The sequence below is a fragment of the Osmia bicornis genome, chromosome 7, assembly GCF_907164935.1.
Source record: "Osmia bicornis bicornis chromosome 7, iOsmBic2.1, whole genome shotgun sequence".
Classification (NCBI taxonomy): Eukaryota; Metazoa; Arthropoda; class Insecta; order Hymenoptera; family Megachilidae; genus Osmia; species Osmia bicornis.
In genome coordinates, this window is record NC_060222.1 from 5,273,846 (window position 1) to 5,294,241 (window position 20,396).

Sequence of the window (20,396 nt, forward strand, 5' to 3'; positions counted from 1 at the left end):
CCGCATACGAGACAAATTACTCGGAAATAAGGAACAAAGAATGGTGGATTTTGCAAGTATTTTTATTCTGGAGAATCTAATTCAATCTTAAGCATTTAAATTAATTAGAAAGTTCTCTTTGTCTGAAATTTCGAAGAATTCCACCTAACTTCCTGGCTCTATTATTGGTTTTCGCGTGAAAAGGATCTTTCCGACTCTTCTAATTTCAAGTCCTCTCGATTGTTTGAACACCTTGAAACTTTCTGGTTTCACAGTGTTTGGAGAAATTCCAAAACAGAGGTTGCCTAATTTATTGCTCACCAGACATCCTTCGACCTGTCCACGATTGTATCTTTAATTTAGATGGCTTTCTAACGTATTAGAAAAAAAGATAGAAGCATCTGGAAAATGCAAATCAGATGTTGCGACGCTTTTGAGACTCGTCGACCCGTGAACGATCTTAATGATCCTTCAGATGTTTCCATGAGATATTTTGACATTTACTGGATCAAAAAAAAGTGTTTGATTTTTAAGAAATCTCCATGTCACCTTGATACAAGTTTTTAGAGAAAAAATTGCCCGGTGATTATAAAATGAACTTTTATATTTGATAAAAAATAGTATTCATTAAAAAGAAATGTCACTGGTAATAATTATTATTGCTATTCTTATTACTATCAATATGATTTCATTTTTTAGAATTATAGCACGAAGAAATGATGTTACATAAATAGAGATTAGTACTAGTACTTATTTAATTATGTAACAGTATCGAAATTTTCTGAAGAAATTCTCTTTCGTTTCATTCTCATTCATTATGTAAGCAAAACATTCATTTTCTTGATATATAAAATGATTTGCAAAATTGATTTTTATATTTTACATATTTATAAAGTGGCTCCTTGTTAATTTGTTTCCGTCTCCCCATATAAATGGACGGAATTTTCCAATATTTTAAAGAACACTCACAGTGAAAAATATTTATAAGTCGCTCAGTAGAGCAAAAATTACATCAAGGTACTCTTACTTTTTTCTCGAACGTTTTTTAATTTCCTCTTTCACAAGAACGTCATTATACTACGAAAGCAGTAATTCTGTAAGATTATTATGCTCATCTCGGAAGCTAATATTAAAATAATTACTTCGTTTCAGACTGTAATTTACAATTCGAACGCGACGCAAATAACTTGTTGCCTAAGAAAGAAGTTTCAGGATACAAGGTTTTTGGTATTAATAGGGAAGCGTAATTAACTCGAAAGAAACGGATATCAATTTTTATAAACAGAACAGTAAATAAACCAAGTTGAAAACTGCGCCTGTAACATGGCACTCCACCTTACATTCACAGAAAATGGTTATCTTCTACTAGGCATATATTGGACTTAAACATTTAGATAAAATAATAACTGTTAATGAAATTTTAAAAAACTTCTTTAAATTTAATTTCACTCAGAAAGACCTACCTTAAAAATTTTATTTTGAATAAAGTAGATCTATTTTTCTTTAGTGTTACCTTTACCAAAAATTAATTAATTCTATTAATTATACACTTTCAAATATTATAATGAATTTATAATTATATGCAAATGATTGTGTATTAATTCTATAATCAAAATCCATCGATAAAATAGAATTTTTCGAGGAGGAACCAGAGATATCCTAGAAAGAGACAAGGAAAGACAAAGGCATATAATTAAAAATTTTATTTTTCCCAAAAACATACACCTTTTCTTCAGACAACAAAAGTCCATCACGGTGGTAATAAGGAATCCTCAGGGAACACGGAGAAAATATTATTCATAAAATTCTTAATCAATTCGCCTATGGTCTCTTCGAGTTGCGGTTTGATCTCCGCCACGACTGTTCTCCAATTATCATTTAAAAACAAATTCATGGCACTGGACATGGTAGCATCGCCATCGAATAAATTCTCCAGGTGTACAGTTGCACGACCAATTTCAAAATCCACGTAAATGTCGTCTACTTTTTGATGAATCAATTGTGTATCCTGATTTCTGTATCGTTCCATCTGCAAGGTGATAATTGCATCGATGTCTGTGAAATTTCCGTGTCCAACACCATTTCCTGCGATCGGTAGCATCATTATCTTGCCGTCAAGATTGTAATTAGTAATCATCTCGAGCCTTGGAATGTACAACTTCAGTCTCATTCGGTTTTTATCGAAGTCCAGTCTAACGAAAGAAGATTCATTAATTAATTTGTTCTATTAGAATTTAAATTGATTGAACTTACTTGATGCTTTTCGGTACGGTATTAGTTCCTCCAAAGATGGATATATTTTTATATTTCGCATGAACGTAAATAGGTCCAGAGCTTTGATCGATGTCGATATTTTTTATATGAAGAGGTTCACACGGTGGAACTTGAAGTTCTTTAATTCCATTTTTCAAGTACGGTTTTAACAAGTTGATGCTTTCCTTGATGCAGTCGCTGAGCTGTGGATCGTTTCGATGGCATACTTTTAAAAATGATGCTGGAAATTAAAGTGGAACCAAAAATTGATTACAATTGCAAATCGAGAAGTTGCGTTATTAATTTGTCGTTAAACTTGTCGAGAATTAAAATTAGACACGCTCGTGCAGTAAACCTGAATACTTTGAATGTTCATTGCATGATTTTCTGTACGAATCATCGCGAATTAAATGTGCGCGCTCCAGATGCAGGCTTATGCACTTGGCATCTGAGAAGTATGTCATTAAATTTTTTTAATTGAAAAAAAAAGAAATAGGTTTCAATCAAAAGCAAAGAAGTCTTTTTATGAAATACAATACTCACGAATTTCTGGAATCGGTGAAGAAACAGATGAATAAATGTATAGAAAAAGAATTGCCAAAGATTTCTGGATCTTCATTGTTGCTACGAGGAGGTCCGATCACGGAATAATTCCAAACTGTGTTTGTCATCGAAAATTGCGTACGTGCCATCGATCGACAATGCGCTGACATTGTTATTTCTATTTCGCTTCCACTTCCTTTTACGGATTGCACAAGTCTTTGGCTCTATATTTGCATCACGCCTGTCGCATTTTTCTTGTCATATTTTTCGCAGTCGAGCAAATTAATTATTGTATATTGATTAAAATATAATAAGCTAAAATTAAACGTATAATATTCTAGTGAAAGGGATTCGTATATTGGAAAAATAATTTTGTAAGGGAACATTGTAAAATTTAGAAAATAATGGGACTCTCTCCATGGTCCGCCGTCGAAGGGATCAGAATAAGAATAATTAATATCAAATTTCAAACTTCCTATTCGTTTCACTACTGCGAAACGAACTGTGAATTAAATAAAAATATATTAGAAAAAGTTTTTATAATAATAAAAAGTTAAAGTAAATTTTAAGAAATAATACATTTTATTTATAAATATAATAATGAAATTTTAAAATTTTTATAAATAAAGTAAAATTTTGTACCTTTTGTATCAGGGTTGATTTAAAAATTGTTAATTACTTAAATATCTCGAAATTAAAAGTGTTAAGTATATAAAATTTGTTTTGTAAAATTAAAATTATAAATATATATTTAGAGATTAGATGTTATTCAATTTTAATGATGAAATTTGCTAACTAAAAATAATATTCTTTAATTATTTCAGAATATCTAATTTGCGACCCCGGTCATCAACGACCCCCCCCCCAACATTCAACGCGTTAAAATAAAATGACCAAGTCGATCTACAACACCTCGCCACTCCCCATTAAACACAAAGATGCAGAACAAGCGTACCCGCGGCGATGTACATTTAAGAAGAAGCCATTACGTAATTCCGAACAACTATGGCGTACTATTTGCGGCTTTGCACCCAGACCATCGTCGTCGATGGTTTACCACTTAAGGTCGGGGAAGGACCTTGCCCTGTATAAGCTCGCAACGGGAGCTCAGCTTAAGAGGACAGCGTCTGAAGAAGAAGAAGAAGAAAGAGTAGCAACTAGAGACATCACCTAGTTGATGCGCGTCAAGAATCTCTGGTCCATGGCCCAGTTTCGATGCCCTTCCAGCAAGAAGTATAAAAACGTCCGGCGTACTCGCTGAGGAACGACATTTTTCCACGTCCACACTCTCGGACCGTACGTTCGAACCAAACATCCGATGATCTTTCGACGTGATTTCTGATCGACATTCGATCGATCATCCTGGAATCGCAGGAAATCGTTCGCCTACATCCACGAGTGTTGATGTGCGTCGCCCTCTTCTGCTTCCTCTTCGTCTTCATCGTGATAACAATCATCGCCCTCTTATTATTCAAGCCCGTTTACATCTGGCAGATCGAAACGCAGCAGTGAAGTGTCTGAAAAAACCAGGAAGAAAAATCAGCAGAAATGACAAAGATACTGAGGACAGTGTACCTGGTTGCACTTTTTGTATCCTTGGTCAAATGTCAAGGTTCATTATTGCAGATGTCCCAGGAACTCTGGACCAAGTTGCTCACTGGAGGATTCTCCAAGACGGGTAAACTAGACCCTTTGAAGGTCCCAGTGATCAAGGTGGACCAGTCTGAAGGAGACACCAGCTACAGGATAATCCTGAGGAACGTGGAGATCATCGGACTGAACGAGTCTACTTTGGACAGCATCCACATCGCTAGGGGACGACTGAAGTCGAACCTGAGCGAACTGGAAGCAGGATACGTGAGCTACAGCGATCTGAGGGACCTGGACTCCATCAGGTACAGATTCCACACTCTGATCAAGGAACCGAAGCTCCAGAACGAGAGCTTCGAAGCCATCGTCTCGGCTACCAACCAGGAGAGCAAGATCATGACCAGCCCGCAGGACAGTCGTTTCGATAGATTCAGACAGTACGATCCGTTCCTGTTGAAGATCCAAGCGGACAAAATGAAGGAAAAGCCTGAGCGATCTGAAAACTCTCCTCAGGATTCTAATTACGGAACCTTCAGCATGGAGGGCGCTAAAGTGGTATCGAAACAGGACACCAGTCAAATCGTTGCGAACATGAGATACCCTGCGGACGTTCAGATGATCTATGCGATGAGTGCTATTAATGCTGCTCTGAATGCGAGAAACCAAGAGCAGAGGGAGATGTACGATCAAGGTAGGTCTGCTTCCTTTGGGGAGAGACGGGGAGAGGCTAGGGAGAGCCAAAGGAGAGGCTACCACAGTGGCAGGAGAAGCGAAACGAGGTACGAGGATCCTGAAACTTCAGCTTCTGAGAATGTTGAGAGGAGGCAGGATCCGAGGGTGTTCCCTCCGTACATTGGCAGGGAACAGGTGTACCAAGGTGAAAATAGGAGGCTGGAGAAACAGCCGGGGTATATCGATATCGTTTATGCGGATGGGAATAATAATGGCAGTGTGAAACGATTTGGAAATGGAAGGATCGAGTCTAAGCAGGATGCTCAGGTGTTCGGAATGAAGGATGTGCGGAAGGTACTTGGCTGAAAATTGATTTGTTTTTGGGGCCTTTAATAAAATTATTAATTTTCTGGAAATAGGAAATTTTGGAAGGTAGAAAAGGCATCAGCCACAACTGCACCGAGGGAGAGCCATTGACGAAGAGGAACGAGGCAGTGAAGGCTGCCTTCGATTCGAAGGACCTGAATAATTTAACTAGATACGCGAGGAATTATCAGGAGAAGGAAGGATACTTCGAGGAAGGAATGCAACTGCTTTATCACTATGGTGGAAATCCTGCGAATGAAAAAGTTGAACTTGGAAAGAGATACAAACGTGCCCATAAAGAAAACGAGACTGATGTAAGCATTGAAAAGAATAATGATTTAGGATTAAATTAATCCTATTGCTGTTTATTCAAGGACGACGTGATGCACGTGATCTTGAAGATACGTGCTCCTGAACTTCGCATCAAGTCGGACTATCAGTTGAATGGAAAAGTTGGACAGGAATTGGTTAGAGGAACTGGAAAGCTCAGTGGGAATTTCAGTAAGAAAATTTTCTTTCAATTTTTAATTTTAATTTTGGAAGAAACAGTGTAAAATTTAAGAAACGAAAATAATTATAATTGTGCCTCTCTCCATGGTCCGCCATCCAAGATAATAAAAATGAATAATTAAACATTTTCCAAAGGAGGAATCTTAGAATTCTGTGCCTCGTCAGATATGTAATTACATGAAGATAATTAAAAATGTTTAGGCGAGCTGGTAGGTGACTTCACTATAGAATTGAAGAAGATGAAGGATCAGGACGTTTTAATTGTACGCGCAGCCAGGAGCAAATTAAATGCCAAAAAGCAAAACGTCTCTCTTCAGGGAATGGACGAGGAGGGACCAGTAAAATCGATCCTCACCCACGGTAAGTATGCATTATTAACTTTCATTAATTAACTTTCATTCATTGTCAAATATGTAGTCAGCGTCCTTCTTTAATTAATCGAATCGATCTACGGAAACTTCTTACGATTAGTGTAAATCGTAAACAGGAAGGAAGGCATTTCACAAGGGAAATAGCAGTGAAAAGTGTTGGTAACTCGACAGAATCCAAACATCGACAATACAAGCCGGTTCCAGGCAATTACGTAAAAGCGGTTTCGTCTGTTTTCGTTGCGTCATGTGCGACCGGTGTTCTTCCGTAATTAGCAATTACCAAAGAGACCAATAGAAATGAGAAATTCCAAATAGAAAAGTCGATGTCAATCGATCGGAAAGTCGCGTTCGAGCCAAGGAATTATGTAAAACGAGCCGGTTCGCGAACGCTTTCTTTTATTCTTTCCTACACCTTCAATTTTCCACACGTGACCATGATTCTTTGTTTTTTAAATAATTTTCAAAAGCAAACAGAGAGAATATCGAGATTTTCTCATAAGAAAATATTAAATTTTTAAATTGGAGAACAGTGTTTCAAATTGAATGATTGGTAGATCGTTAAGAAATCCAGGAAACGAAAGGAAGAAGGTAAAAGTGCTGGTCAACGAGTGCATCGACTTCGATCAAGCAAAGTAAAAGCGTCCGCTTTCTGCAACATTTTCATGCACCCCCGCAATCAACCACGTTCATCATACGAATTCGCTTGATAATAGTTTCACGTTGACTTTCGTTCACAGGTTTGATGGCTGCCGAAGCCGTAGCTGCCATGCTCGCCGATGACCTGGCAACGAAAGCTTTAAACGACAGAACAGCCGACGCTATGATTTATAAAATGTACAAAAATCTTCCTGTTAATTAATTTACAGGAGGATACACTTTCGACTAGATTTTGGACGTTTATTCTTTACGGTATACTGTTGTATGGTTTTCTTTTATATCAATTGATTCCGCTGATTATGAATCTGTTATATTGTTTTTTAACACTTTAATTAATTCGTGGGAATTAATAGTCCCCCTTGCTGTGAATAATAGATTTTGAATATTGAAAAATTGCTCGCTAAAATTAATTGTAATATTGTTAATTTATTAACCAATATATCTGTATGGTATTCATACATATTTATTCAATCGACAGAATGATATAACATTGATATAACTAATTAACTTACTACTAGTATTGTGCTTAATTTATTACAGGTATTTGTTACGAGACACACAGATGTTATACATTACATACGCAGGTATTATAAATAGTCTATAAATTATAAATTAGTTTAGTTTTTACAATTTTTAATTAATTCATCAAATCATCGATTCATATTTTGATTGAAAAACTTACTGATTTATGAACAAAGTGAAATAGTGCAAGGTATCTTTATAAAAAGGTGCTTTACAGACACAGAACAAGTCCTCGATTCATTTATTCATATTTAAATGAAGTAAAAGAAAAATTTTCAAATGTCACCAAAGATATTACATTTTAATGCTTCATCTAATGGAGAATCGTATCGCTAAATTGGCATGTTTGATTGTGTCATACCGGTGAATAATACGTAAACGCGTGCACACCCGATTTGCAAACGGGTTTGCAAACGTTACGTACGGTTTGCCATAGCGGAACCACTCGGATCCGTCAGATTTTACATAATCGCATTTGGGAAATTCAACGTGTTACACCAACGATTTCCAGGATTACTCGACGGGGAAAGTAGTCGATGAACGAATGTTGTAAACGGGGAATAAAGTTTTGCGAATCAGGAGCGATTTTGATCGCTGCATTTATTAATCGATCGAACGAGTTTGTTTATGCCATTGCAATGCAATTTATATTGTAACATATACATTCATGGCTTGAGAATTATTTTATTTTTTAACGTAGATTCATAAGAATATTTACGATTAATTTAATGAATTTTTAATAAGTTATGTATTACGTTTATGTAAGTGTTATCTATTAATGAACATTGTGTAAGAATATTTGAAGCCATGAAATAAATGAACCTATAATTCAAGTTTAATGTTAATAGTAGAATGCTGGCAAAAATTTTCCTGCAATTTTCCATCCATAATTATTTTATTATTAATAAATTTAAAATAGCAGCATGGATGACCCACATAGCAGTGAAAAAAAATTGCAATTATTTTCCATGGAATGTGATTCTCGTTATCCTCTTTCGAAATCACGATTTGTGACAGGAAGCATTAGGGAAAATTGGCGACGAGGACGAGGCTGCTATTAGAATAGCAGGCAGGATCATCATCGAGAATCTTGGTCGTCAATGGCAAGAAACCTCAATGAAGAGGTGTCATTAAGAAGGATATAATTGATGAGAAAATTACTTTAAATTACTTTTATTTATTTTTAATTTCTATTTTATAAAATTTACCTTCTGCAGGGTCTTCGTCTTATACAACAGTGTAATTACTCTCGTGATCTCATGTAATTAATGGAAACTTATTTGTTCCAGTGTAATTAAAAAAAATAATTCGCGTATGAATGTATTAAGAAACATTGTGTATAGCCAACGATCATTAGAATAATCCTGACCTACGTCAGATTCACGTAACTATCATGAAGAGGAGTTTCATCGTTTGTGGATGGCTGGTTACGGCCCTGACTGAGTTAAAAGGAGGCATTCTACCGTGATAAATTCACCGTTGCCACAGGTGGGGGCGATCCATGGTGCGGAGAAAGTGCTGTTAGTTTATATATACCTAGGTAACGCGGTCCATCGCGCACATTTTCGATATCGCTCTTGCTAATTGCAATCAACGGTCATCTAACAGGCAGCTGCAGGATGAGGATGCTAATCGGGCTGTTAGCGATTGCCACATGGACCGGGATCACCGTTGCTGAATTACGTGAGTAGAGATCATTTTTTGTCGAGGGTTGTTATGGGATTCTTGTGAAAATTAATTATGGTGCAATGAAATTTAGGGAACATGGTGTGTGGAGTTAGGAAAATCATTAGAGACCGTTTTTGCTGAGTGGACTGAGGGTTGTGATGGGATTCTTGTGAAAATTAGATATAAAATTGAAACTGGTGCAATGAAATTCAGGGAACATGGTGTGGAGTTAAAAAAAGAATTTTTTGTTGAATGGACACTAGCCTTTTTTGGAAAATATTTATATGGGGGTTTTTGTTAAAATAAGATGATCATTTGAAGTAGAATATTTAGATTAGAGTCAGACATGGATGGAGTAAACTAAAATTTGTTGTTTAAAACAAAGAAAACAGTTCAATGAAGGTTTCAAACATGTCTCATTTGAGACAACTTTAATGTCAACTGGTCGACGATGCTTTTACTTTAATCTGATGTACCAGTTTCAGGCACGCGACTAGCTTAGACGTGTAATTACACTGAAACCAAGAGTAGAAACGTTACAAGGACGGTATTTATGTAAATGAATTAATCAAAGATGAAACGGTGTCGCATTAAGCTAGAAAGTGAACATTTTTTTATTCAATTTTAAGTGTAACAATTGCATCTAAAATTGCATCTGCAATTGCATCAACAAAAATGAGAAAAAACTTCTATTTAAATGATACGATGTTTTATCATTTGCAATGTTAAATATTATTGTAAAAACTGATTAAACTATCAGGATACAAACCATAGTCAATGACCGAGACAGAAAGCATGCAACAGATTGGGAAGGAATTCATCAAACATTCTCAGAAACTTTCATTCTCCTCTCTCAGCAAACTTGACATGTGTAAACCCCTGTTAAAGGAGCGTTGTGTAAAATATGACGTAACAAACACGTCAAAGAGTACCCGGACAAATTTTTCGATACGAATCTGATCAATCAGATGCTTTCGATAAATAATTATCTATAAAGAAACTCTCACGCGTAGCTTTCAGAAAAATTCCAAATTAATTGCAAAATTAACACTAGAACTACCAAATGACTGCTTTCCAATTTCTTATTTTAATCACCTGTACACTCTAACAATTTTCCATTGAGTGCAATTAATAAAAAATTATTTATTTCCTCTTCGAAATACTTAACACCATAAGTGCCAATAGAATTAGAAAAATCATTTAACGATAAAATTACAAATTTTGTCTGAAATTTTTTAGCTAGAATGTATGTTTGCTATTGTCGAGATAAAGATTAAATTTATTTAATTTTCTGTATTATTTTCAACTTAGAAATTATTGTTAATTGCGAAATTAATTGTTCCACGTTCAGCACCCATTCATTGTTCCCCTGGTTTCACCAATCTGTTTCTATGGTAGAAATTCGGGTCGAACGACCGGCTGGATCGTAGAGCTCTCCTTTCACGATAATCGTCCTCTCTCTTAGTGATCAATTGGCTATGGTTGTTGTACAGTTTCTAGCTACCGGCGATCTATCAATCAACAACGTGGATCGTACCTTTCTAGCCGGCTGTAGGAACACGTGCGTTTCCGTCCTCTTCTTCGGTCCACCGTCGGGAATTCGCCTTTATAGTCGATGAAAAAAGGAATAGGAAAAAAAAGGCATCGCTCGATTCGTAATTTCACTTTCTACCGAGCGCACTTTCGATTTTAGGCCTGGCCTCGGGAGCACCAGGTAAAAACGCACTCCACCATGACGGCTTAGTCATCGAGGCCCCACACGTTCAATAACCTATCGTTTCAACATGGTACGATGACTTCTGCAGGAATCTAACGTTACTCCTTATCGTATTACATCGTTGCTTTTTTTAGTTGATAAAATTTTGAAATCTTCCTAAATGATCTTCCCAATTCTATTTGGCACTTATGGTGTTAAGTATTTCAGATACAGAGATGTCGAAGAGGAAATAAATGATTTTTTATTAATTGCACTCAATGGAAAATTGTTAGAGTGTACAGGTGATTTTCCATTTGACGAGAAACCTGTTTGATCAGTGTCCCCGTTAACGCATGTAACAACGCGTTTCTAATAGCATAGCTTTTACCTCTGCAATGTTGCAAAACTTGTATCAAATTTGTACAATGAACTGTTTTATTTCAATTACGATTAACACAAAATTGAAAATAGGACTGCTAGTGTCATATTCTAATAAACAGAGACACTGTTAAAGTAGATCGTTGTATTTTTTGCAAAAATGAGGACTTTGAAGTTTAATTGCGTAGATGATTTCGTAATCACCTAATGATTTCAATAATTACACTATGACTCATGATTGCAATTTTTTTTGGTTATGAATTTTAATAATGCTAGAACACATTTATAACACTATATAGAGTTTTATGATTATAGAATGTTCTGCAATTATTTATTAAACTGAAACATCTTTTATTTTTTGAAAATAGCATTTTGCGCTCTTCTTAGTTCCGGCGCGTTCCGCCAGATAGCGCTGGTGGTACCATTTCAAAAGCGCGCATTGATGCGAGGTGAAAAATTGTCAATTTATTAAATTAATTTCTTTATAATAACATTTCTAAATAACAAATGTATCCAATAAAATAAATAAATAAATTAATTAATTAATTAGGCATTGTCTATTCTATAAAAAAAAAAATACAAAATCACAGTGTTCAAAATAGCATAAATTGTTTAGACAATATACAAAGAAAAAAGTGCGATTTCGAAATCGACATCTGCAAACGTTTAATCAAATTGTTTACAAACTATGTCAATGACACAATGGATTGTCGTTTGCAGCACCTGGTGTACAGTCTTGTCCCCGAACCACCGACCTGACACAATACGGGAAATGTGTGCTGGAACAATTAAAGGCGATCAACCCATACCTCGCCAACGGTATCCCATCCTTAAAGCTGCCCGCCTTAGACCCGCTGTACCTTCCTTCGCTAACCGTCGACAGGAATCTGGAATCGTTGAAGATCAAGGCGAACATGACGAAGATACGCGTGTACGGGGCGACAAATTATCAGATCGATGATTTGAAAGCGAACCCTCATGATCTCTCGGTCACCCTCAAAGTGGAACTGCCCCATGTCCATGTGAATGGCGACTATGATGTGCAAGGAAGGCTATTGTTACTTCCTCTGAACGGTGCTGGGAGTTTTAAGGGAAATTTTAGTGAGTCCTTTGATATTTGTGATGGGGATATTTGAAATGTTTTCAAAATATAATATTAGAATTTTAGAATTGATAGAATCTCGAATATTAGAAATGCTTTCAAAATATAATATTAGAATTTTAGAATTGTTAGAGTTTCTAATATTAGAAATGCTTTCAAAATATAATATTAGAATTTTAGAATTGTTAGAGTTTCTAATATTAGAAATGCTTTCAAAATATAATATTACAAATTTTTAATATCAGAATTTTAGAATTGTTAGAATTTCGAATATTAGAAATATTGCAAATTTTTAATATTAGAATTTCTAATATTAGAAATGTTTTCAAAATATAATATTCCAAATTTTTAATATTAGAATTTTGGAATTGTTAGAATTTCGAATATTAGAAATGTTTTCAAAATATAATATTGCAAATTTTTAATATTAGAATTTGTAATATTAGAAATGTTTTCAAAATATAATATTCCAAATTTTTAATATTAGAAGTTTAGAATTGTTAGCATTTCGAATATTAGAAATATTGCAAATTTTTAATATTAGAATTTTAGAATTGTTAGAATTTCTATTAGAAATGTTTTCAAAATATAATATTGCAAATTTTTAATATTAGAATTCATGTTACAGCTAACACAGAGGTGTTTGTAAACGCCCAGGGCAAAGAGGCGACGGACAAGAACGGAGTCCAGAGGATCGAGATCGACAAATTAGTGACAAAAATCCGCGTTGGCGATGGAAATATTAAATTAAAAGCGCCTCCATCTCATACATTAGCCGGTAAAAAGGAACCTCAAATTTTCAAACACCATTAACATTTTTTAAATGATTCCACCAACTGAAGAGCTCTCCTCGCATCCCAACAGTCTTCTTCTTCTTTATCTTGCTAATATTTTATTTTATTGTTTCAGCTGATGCAGCAGCCACATTTTTCAATTCGAATCCCCGTTTAGTCCTGGACATTGCTAGCCCCATCATCGAGGACACTGCTGCGACTGTGAGCAGAGCATTGGCTGCCAGAGCATTGGGTGCCCTCACCAAAGAAGAATTACTCCCCTAGTCCCTACAATTATTTTTAGTCTTCTTCCATAAGTAATTGCTTCTATGGCTAATAATACAACGAGCTTTCGTTGATTGAAACGAATGAGTCTTGTTGATCGTGATAAACGTTGAGTACAACTCGATGATTAGTAATTAAATGTAGAACGCTGTCATTACTGATAGCATGCTTTAATTGAAATTATTCAGCAAATTAATTATTTGTAATTTTATATTGATCAGTAGATACGGTAAACATTTTTATAATTACTTCTTCTGAATTTGTATTTCATTGCAGAAAACGAGGGCGAAGGAAATTGTTTTTGCAAAATGATTTTTGTTGATTGCTAAATAAATTGCATTACTTATGGGATTTATTTTTCAGTTTACTAGGATTATTCTTATTCTTAATAGAAATAATTATTTTCTTCGATGATCACCTTCCAGTGAAGTACAATTGATTTGTAATAAGGATGAACCTTATTTCGTTATTGAAAATTAAGAATATAATTATGCAGATCAGTGATTATAAAAGAATAATAATACACCTTAATCTTCGTTTCTCCTTCATCATTGAAATACTTATTATACACCTAATCTAATAAATTTGATTACATACAAATTGTATTCACGTTAATGTTACTTTTTGCTACTTTGTTCAATAATTAATAATAAAATGAAAGAAATATACATTCATCTCTGCAGATTAATTAAAAGGACCATCAGGATTAATAGTATTGGAAAAGATAACAGAACGAAACAAACTTATTTTAATTTCAATGAAATTTTTTTCTAGAAAAGGATCAATAATTTATTTTCAAGAATCGTGTTTAATTAATAGAAGTTTTAATATCGTATCACACAGATAACCAACCAAAACCGTATTGAAATCGGTAACAAAATTAATTATAGAATCTCAACAATCAGCACAAATATGCTTATAAATAACTATATCTGTTGTTGAAGGCTCGTTTAACCATCAGGGAACAATTCTTTGTACGTGAATGATTTCGTGATTTTGTTAGCGACATTTGTGAAGAGCTCTGCCAAAGATGTCTCCAATACAGGTGTTATTTCGTCTATTACCAGTTCATTGTTGCTGTTTAATATTTCATGACTGGCAGCACCTACAATAAAAATTACAAAGGATTCATTAAATGACTGAATCTTTTTTTATTAAAGTCAGATGATCCACTTACCCAGCACAGTGTCACCACCAAACAAATTGCTGAAGTGTAAATTGGCTTTTCCAATTCTGATTTTAATCTTCATCCCCTCGAAATTCAGGTAAACATCGTTGTCTCTGAATACTTTGTTTGCTTTCAGAACGACGTCGGAGTCGTAGTTATCTTCAAGACAAAGAAGAAACTCGTTGAATTAATGCTGTTGACTTAACAGTATATATTTTAAGTTACTTGTATAATAAAGAAGAAATTCCTCGAATTATGATATTAAAATAAAGAAAGATTCTCTCCTAATTCGATTAAAATTTTTAGGCGAAGGTGCTAATTAATTAAGTACCCTACCAAAGTTTCCAGTCAGATCTCCCTCTCCTGCCAGCTTCAGCAAAAGTATCCTTGCGTCGATCTGATACTTCCCTTCGAAATTCAATCTCTCGAAGGATACTTTAAAGGTAAATTTCACGTTTTCCACGTCTGCTTTCAAGTCCCTCACTTTGAATCTCGAAGGACCTGATACCTAAAATTATCCAATAATTATCTTTCATTTATTTTCAGTTACCCCTTTTTGCAAAACGAGTTACCTCGTTTATTATACCTTCAAATTCGTCAGATTGACATCGAGTCTCGCACCTATTGGCCCTCGAGTCAGACGAATTTCCTTTAAGAAAAGCGGTTCTATGGGAGGCGCCTCTAATTCCGGGATTCCTACGGATAGTTTCTCGCGAAGCTCTTCGATCGAGTTTGTGATGCATTCGTTGATGTCTGGCTCGCTCTTCTTGCACGGTTTTATGTATGGCGCTGGAGAAGAAATATTAAACAAAATTTTAATATTATTGTCTTCTTTTCAGGTCCAACTTTGGGGAACAACGTGATCGAGAATCGACGATCTTGATTTTCTTCGGAACCAGTTCAAGGCTACCGGTGCAAACGAGGTTTTGAAAACCGAAAGCGGCGCACGATGAATTTTGCAATCGTCTCGTTAAAATGTATGTGGCACGTTTTTACCTTTCTTGCAGCACACACGGTGAACTGGAATTTCGTAATCGATGCTTAATGTCAACGTCTTCCATGATCGATTAAGTCTTGCCAGTTTTATTTTTATTTAACTTCTTCATTTATTACAAACGAGAAAGATTTTCATATTTAATTTAAATTTGGAAAATGGCACGTTTTTACCATTCTTGCAGCACACACGGTGAACTGGAATTTCGTAATCGATGCTTAATGTCAACGTCTTCCATGATCGATTAAGTCTTGCCAGTTTTATTTTTATTTAACTTCTTCATTTATTACAAACGAGAAAGATTTTCATATTTAATTTAAATTTGGAAAATGGCACGTTTTTACCATTCTTGCAGCTCACACGGTGAACTGGAATTTCGTAATCGATGCTTAATGTCAACGTCTTCCATGATCGATTAAGTCTTGCCAGTTTTATTTTTATTTAACTTCTTCATTTATTACAAACGAGAAAGATTTTCATATTTAATTTAAGTTTGAGAAAATTATTTTTTTTTCAATATTTCTACCTTCGTTCGTGTACTTATTTGATCTTCAATTAATATCGATTCGTGTTCAATGATGCTTCTCAATTTGCATATACACGGGATATGAAATTTTAATAATCCTCATTCCTGGAAGGTGTTAATTATCTCTTTTAGGAATACTCACGTAGAACAGCAGAGACCTCACAGAACAGAGCCGCCGTCAGGCTGAAAAAAGGAAAGAAGAAACAAGTAAAGATATTCATTTCTGATATTTTTTTCTTATATTTTTTACTTCAACAAACGAATCCATCAAACTAGTGGTTGCATCATAATTGTACACAACTATTACCAGCAATATTGCAAGTAAGTCTGTGTTTGTAAAACTCTTTAAACGAATAGTGCCAAGGCTGGAAACGATGGAAATGCTGTGATAAATACATCTTCCACTTTTACATAATATAAAATGCAATTGAATTGCAGTAATTCATGATCTATTGCTTCTTTTTTTTTCAAGCTATGGTAATCTTGCTACAGGTCGAACGTTTTTTTTTTTGCAGCATAAATGAATGTTATTCTCCTTCCTTGCTGTATCTTAATTAAGCAATCATGAATTTATGAGATTTAGCAATTTTAAATTATTACTTTTCGAAGGATTTCATATTTTTAAAAGGATACTGAGGATTATTAATGATATTTTTGAATTTTAAATTACATTTCTTAGAGGATTATCATTATGGAAATTGTGACATCATTGCACTATGATTTATTATTAAATAATAGGTTATTATTGCATCACAGGTGCATTTCCAAACCGCAACATATGCACCTGCGGTTTGCAAAACTGCAACTTCCGTGTTTTCTCTTCATTCTCAAAATCTACTTTGGAAGATACAAATTTCAATAATAATCCACTCTTCGTTCACAATTTAGATAATTAATTAGCAAACACCTGAAACACCATAAAATACACTTCACCATCAAATTTAAATTCTCTTCCAAAAATAATGATCAAATGAATCTCATCAATTCTATTTCTTCAACCCTATTTAATCTATTAATTGGACACTTGATAAAATCAATTCAACACACTTCACCCTTTTTTAATCTTCAATCTTTTTAAAAGAAGAAATATCAATCACCGCACTGAATGAAATCAGTATTTCCTTTTTTCTTCAGCAACCCCATAGAATGATAAATTTGGCCCTAAGTGAACGAAAAGAGGAGAGAAATGAAAGAAAAGAATGGATCGATCTTCTCGTACCAAACCCGAGCAAGAAGAGCGTACATCGCGGCTGGTCAGCAGGTTCTCGGCGACTAGTCGATCACACCACGGGGATGATATGTAAAAGCCTACGATCCCCGAACGAACAGCAGGGATTGCCTTATCGTGTTGAAGGCATGCTGATTGCCTCGTGCTACTTGTCGGTCATTGGTCCAGCCCTGGTTCGCCGATACTTAGCGAAGTTGACGACTGGAGAACGGTGTTGAGTATGGATCGCCTTCGAATTAATTTTTCGTTGCGTTTTACCCAGTTCCCTTACGATTTTCGACTCACCATTGACATTTCGCGATGGGATTCCTTGGAATCCCCAAGAAATCCAGAATTTAACATTCATCAGTCTGCCCGGGTCGTATTCCATCTGCTGACTGATTTAAACAGCTGGTAAATTTTAATGTATAATTCCAATGGAAATTGTATTCAGGAAGAAATTTGAAAGGAAGAAATTCCAAAATTGTTCTGATGAAAATTTTAATTAACAATCTTTTCTTAAGACTTAAACGCTAGAACTACCGACGTTTGATGTACATTTTTTTTGAAGTTAAAAATAATGTAAATTACGAAATAGATAAACATAATTTAATATATACATTCATTCTTTAGCTCGATAAATAAGAAAGTGGAAACTAGTCATTTTGACCCATTTGGTAGTTCTAATGTTAAATGCCACAAAAAAGTAATTAAAAATTCTGTCAAAGAATAATTTTATCTTTGATACAATTAACGTGTCACTTTTATAATAGAAGATTGAAATTAATTTATTCTGAGAGGCAGAAATTCCAAAATGTTTTGATGAAAATTTTAATTAACAATCTTAGGAATTGAACGAATCTTCTAAGACTTTTAATGTCTCAAAAAAGTCATTAAAAATTCTGTTAAAGATCAATTTTATTTTTGATACATTTAACGTGTCACTTTTATAATAGAAGATTGAAATTAATTTATTCTGAGAGGCAGAAGTTCCAAAATGTTTTGATGAAAATTTTAATTAACAATCTTTGGAATTGAACGAATCTTCTAAGACTTTAAATGCCACAAAGAAGTAATTGAAAATTCTGTCAAAGAATAATTTTATTTTTGATACATTTAACGTATCACTTTTATAACAGAAAATATACCGAAGATTGAAATGAATTTATTCTATCCCCCAACACTGTCGCTTTCGTTAGACCTCGAGAACCAGTTTCTCTTCAACATTGTGCATAATTATACCAGCAGTATTATTTGCATCAATTGAATTCTATAATACGCAGTTGTGCCACTGTAAAAGTGAGTAACTGCAAATAAAAATCGCTAAACAATGTCGGACTTTTACTCTGTTCCGTGTTGGCCGCTCGTTAAGAAGTTGGCTAATGATAATGGATTACTGGTAGAAAAAGAGGAGAAAAAAGCGAGCGGTTGTTGCGACAGCGTGATCGCCAATTCACATGGTCCAATACCATTGGCGTAGGTAAGATCATAATCCTTTACCTTCGCTAGAACCTCGCTAATTCTAATAATTCCAATGATAATTGCATTAGAATTTAAATATTCATTTTTATCGAGATAGAACTTGAAGAAGGGCGAAGCAACCCTTATTTCGGGGAGGTTTCGAGTAGCCTGGTTTATAAATGGCTACGCTAGTGTTCAATAGACCAACATTCTTCCGTTTACTCCAGTTTACTCGAAGTAGGGGAAAAACTTGCCCTCGCCAATTTCTACGAATTTTTATTAGCCCATTAAGAGTAGGGAAAGTAACGATCAACTTTGGGTTACTTCGAAATCCTACGATCCGTAACAAAATATGCGAACAAGTACAGTAAGTTACTTCTAATCTAGTTCTAATCATTGTCCAGCTGCTCCGTGGAAGGATGTTGCAACTTTAATGTTCAGCTTTTTTCTGCCTCTTCTAATTGCGACAGCAATTTAACGTCATAAGAGTTGGTACTTGACGTTTGATGATGGCAACGATCAGCTGTATATCTGCTGGCTGTTCTTTGAATAATAAATAACTGATTGAGAGTATGATAAGGACAAAAGTTAATAAATAAGAAAATTCACTTGTATTAACACGTTGAATGCCATGTCACTCATATTTGGGTGACACTTGAATTGTCAAAGGAAGTCATTATCTAATTTAATTATTAGGAATTTGGTTACTTATCTAATTAGAAATATTTTAATTAGGTATCTGAAATGACAGATAATGGAAATAACAAAATATTCGAAAAATAATAAATAAAATTAGAAAAAAATAAAAATATTATCCAATTAAATTTTCAATAGCTTTATTAGGTATTTGGTTGCTTATCTAATTAGCAATATTTTAATTAGGTATCTGAAATGACAGATAATGGAAATAACAAAATATTCGAAAAATAATAAATAAAATTAGAAAAAAATAAAAATATTATCCAATTAAATTTTCAATAGCTTTATTAGGTATTTGGTTGCTTATCTAATCAGAAATATTTTAATTAGGTATCTGAAATGACAGATAATGGGAATAACAAAATATTCGAAAAATAATAAATAAAATTAGAAAAAAATACAAATATTATCCAATTAAATTTTCAATAGCGTTTGCCTGGCAGTCAACTTGTTAATTGACAATTAAGAATTCCAGTTTCTGTTGATTCTTACGATTAATTATGCATCACGAGGTAGTTTTTCTCGTTACCATTCTGTAACATTAATCATTTTGTAAAAGAAAAAAAAAATGAGCGACTAGAAGATGGAAATTACCAATGATAAGTATCACCAGACGTTGTATCACTGCTGTGAATTATTTTTATTTAGAGAATTACAGTGTTTCAATCACTTTTAAATAAATTCTACCTTGGAATAACTTTTGTTTTTACAGGTGCAACAGGAAATGAGAGGTATAACTTTGCTCATAGTTCCTGTTTATTTCCAATCATTTAGATTGAATTTTAAAACAAAGGTGGCCTCGCCAGTATTGTTCCTCCATCCCATCGTTTGAATAGCAAAAAGTGATTTCTGTATCCTGAATGACGTGTCCTGAATACAATCGTCCGTCTTCTCGGCACAAGGAAGTCGAAAGGCGTGCATAATTGCTGAAAAAAAATTTCCAAACCCACGAAAATAATCGTCCTTCGTATGTACT

General features: G+C 34.4%; 4 protein-coding genes across 6 annotated transcripts in view; 2 read left to right on the forward strand and 2 right to left on the reverse strand.

Moving 5' to 3' along the window:
- Positions 1-8,296, forward strand: part of LOC114876962 — a 75,126-nt gene extending 66,830 nt beyond the window's left edge. For all 3 annotated transcript variants that reach the window (XM_029188971.2, XM_029188969.2, XM_029188970.2), the window contains exons 2-6: positions 3,600-5,391; positions 5,457-5,717; positions 5,778-5,904; positions 6,115-6,273; positions 7,022-8,296. In XM_029188971.2, the coding sequence (XP_029044804.2) occupies positions 4,324-5,391; positions 5,457-5,717; positions 5,778-5,904; positions 6,115-6,273; positions 7,022-7,143 (1,737 nt within the window). In that variant the 5' untranslated portion in view covers positions 3,600-4,323 and the 3' untranslated portion in view covers positions 7,144-8,296. The remainder of the gene's footprint in view (positions 1-3,599; positions 5,392-5,456; positions 5,718-5,777; positions 5,905-6,114; positions 6,274-7,021) is intronic.
- Positions 1,668-2,889, reverse strand: LOC114876969 (protein takeout-like). Its single transcript, XM_029188982.2, has 3 exons — positions 2,776-2,889; positions 2,233-2,473; positions 1,668-2,171 (listed from the first exon to the last, which is right to left on the reverse strand). The coding sequence occupies exons 1-3, from the start codon at positions 2,849-2,851 to the stop codon at positions 1,730-1,732; spliced, it is 759 nt and encodes a 252-aa protein (XP_029044815.2). The 5' UTR covers positions 2,852-2,889; the 3' UTR covers positions 1,668-1,729.
- Positions 8,297-8,390: 94 nt separating the features above from the next.
- LOC114876968 (circadian clock-controlled protein daywake-like) lies at positions 8,391-14,014 on the forward strand. The gene is made up of 5 exons (XM_029188981.2): positions 8,391-8,983; positions 9,072-9,146; positions 11,926-12,306; positions 12,936-13,085; positions 13,217-14,014. The coding sequence occupies exons 1-5, from the start codon at positions 8,965-8,967 to the stop codon at positions 13,363-13,365; spliced, it is 774 nt and encodes a 257-aa protein (XP_029044814.1). The 5' UTR covers positions 8,391-8,964; the 3' UTR covers positions 13,366-14,014.
- A 153-nt stretch (positions 14,015-14,167) lies between these two features.
- Positions 14,168-17,481, reverse strand: LOC114876971 (protein takeout-like). Its single transcript, XM_029188986.2, has 6 exons — positions 17,273-17,481; positions 16,196-16,236; positions 15,120-15,322; positions 14,870-15,041; positions 14,543-14,692; positions 14,168-14,470 (listed from the first exon to the last, which is right to left on the reverse strand). Exons 1-6 carry the CDS (start codon positions 17,296-17,298, stop codon positions 14,316-14,318), a joined length of 747 nt encoding a protein of 248 aa, XP_029044819.1. The 5' UTR covers positions 17,299-17,481; the 3' UTR covers positions 14,168-14,315.
- Positions 17,482-20,396: the final 2,915 nt, after the last annotated feature.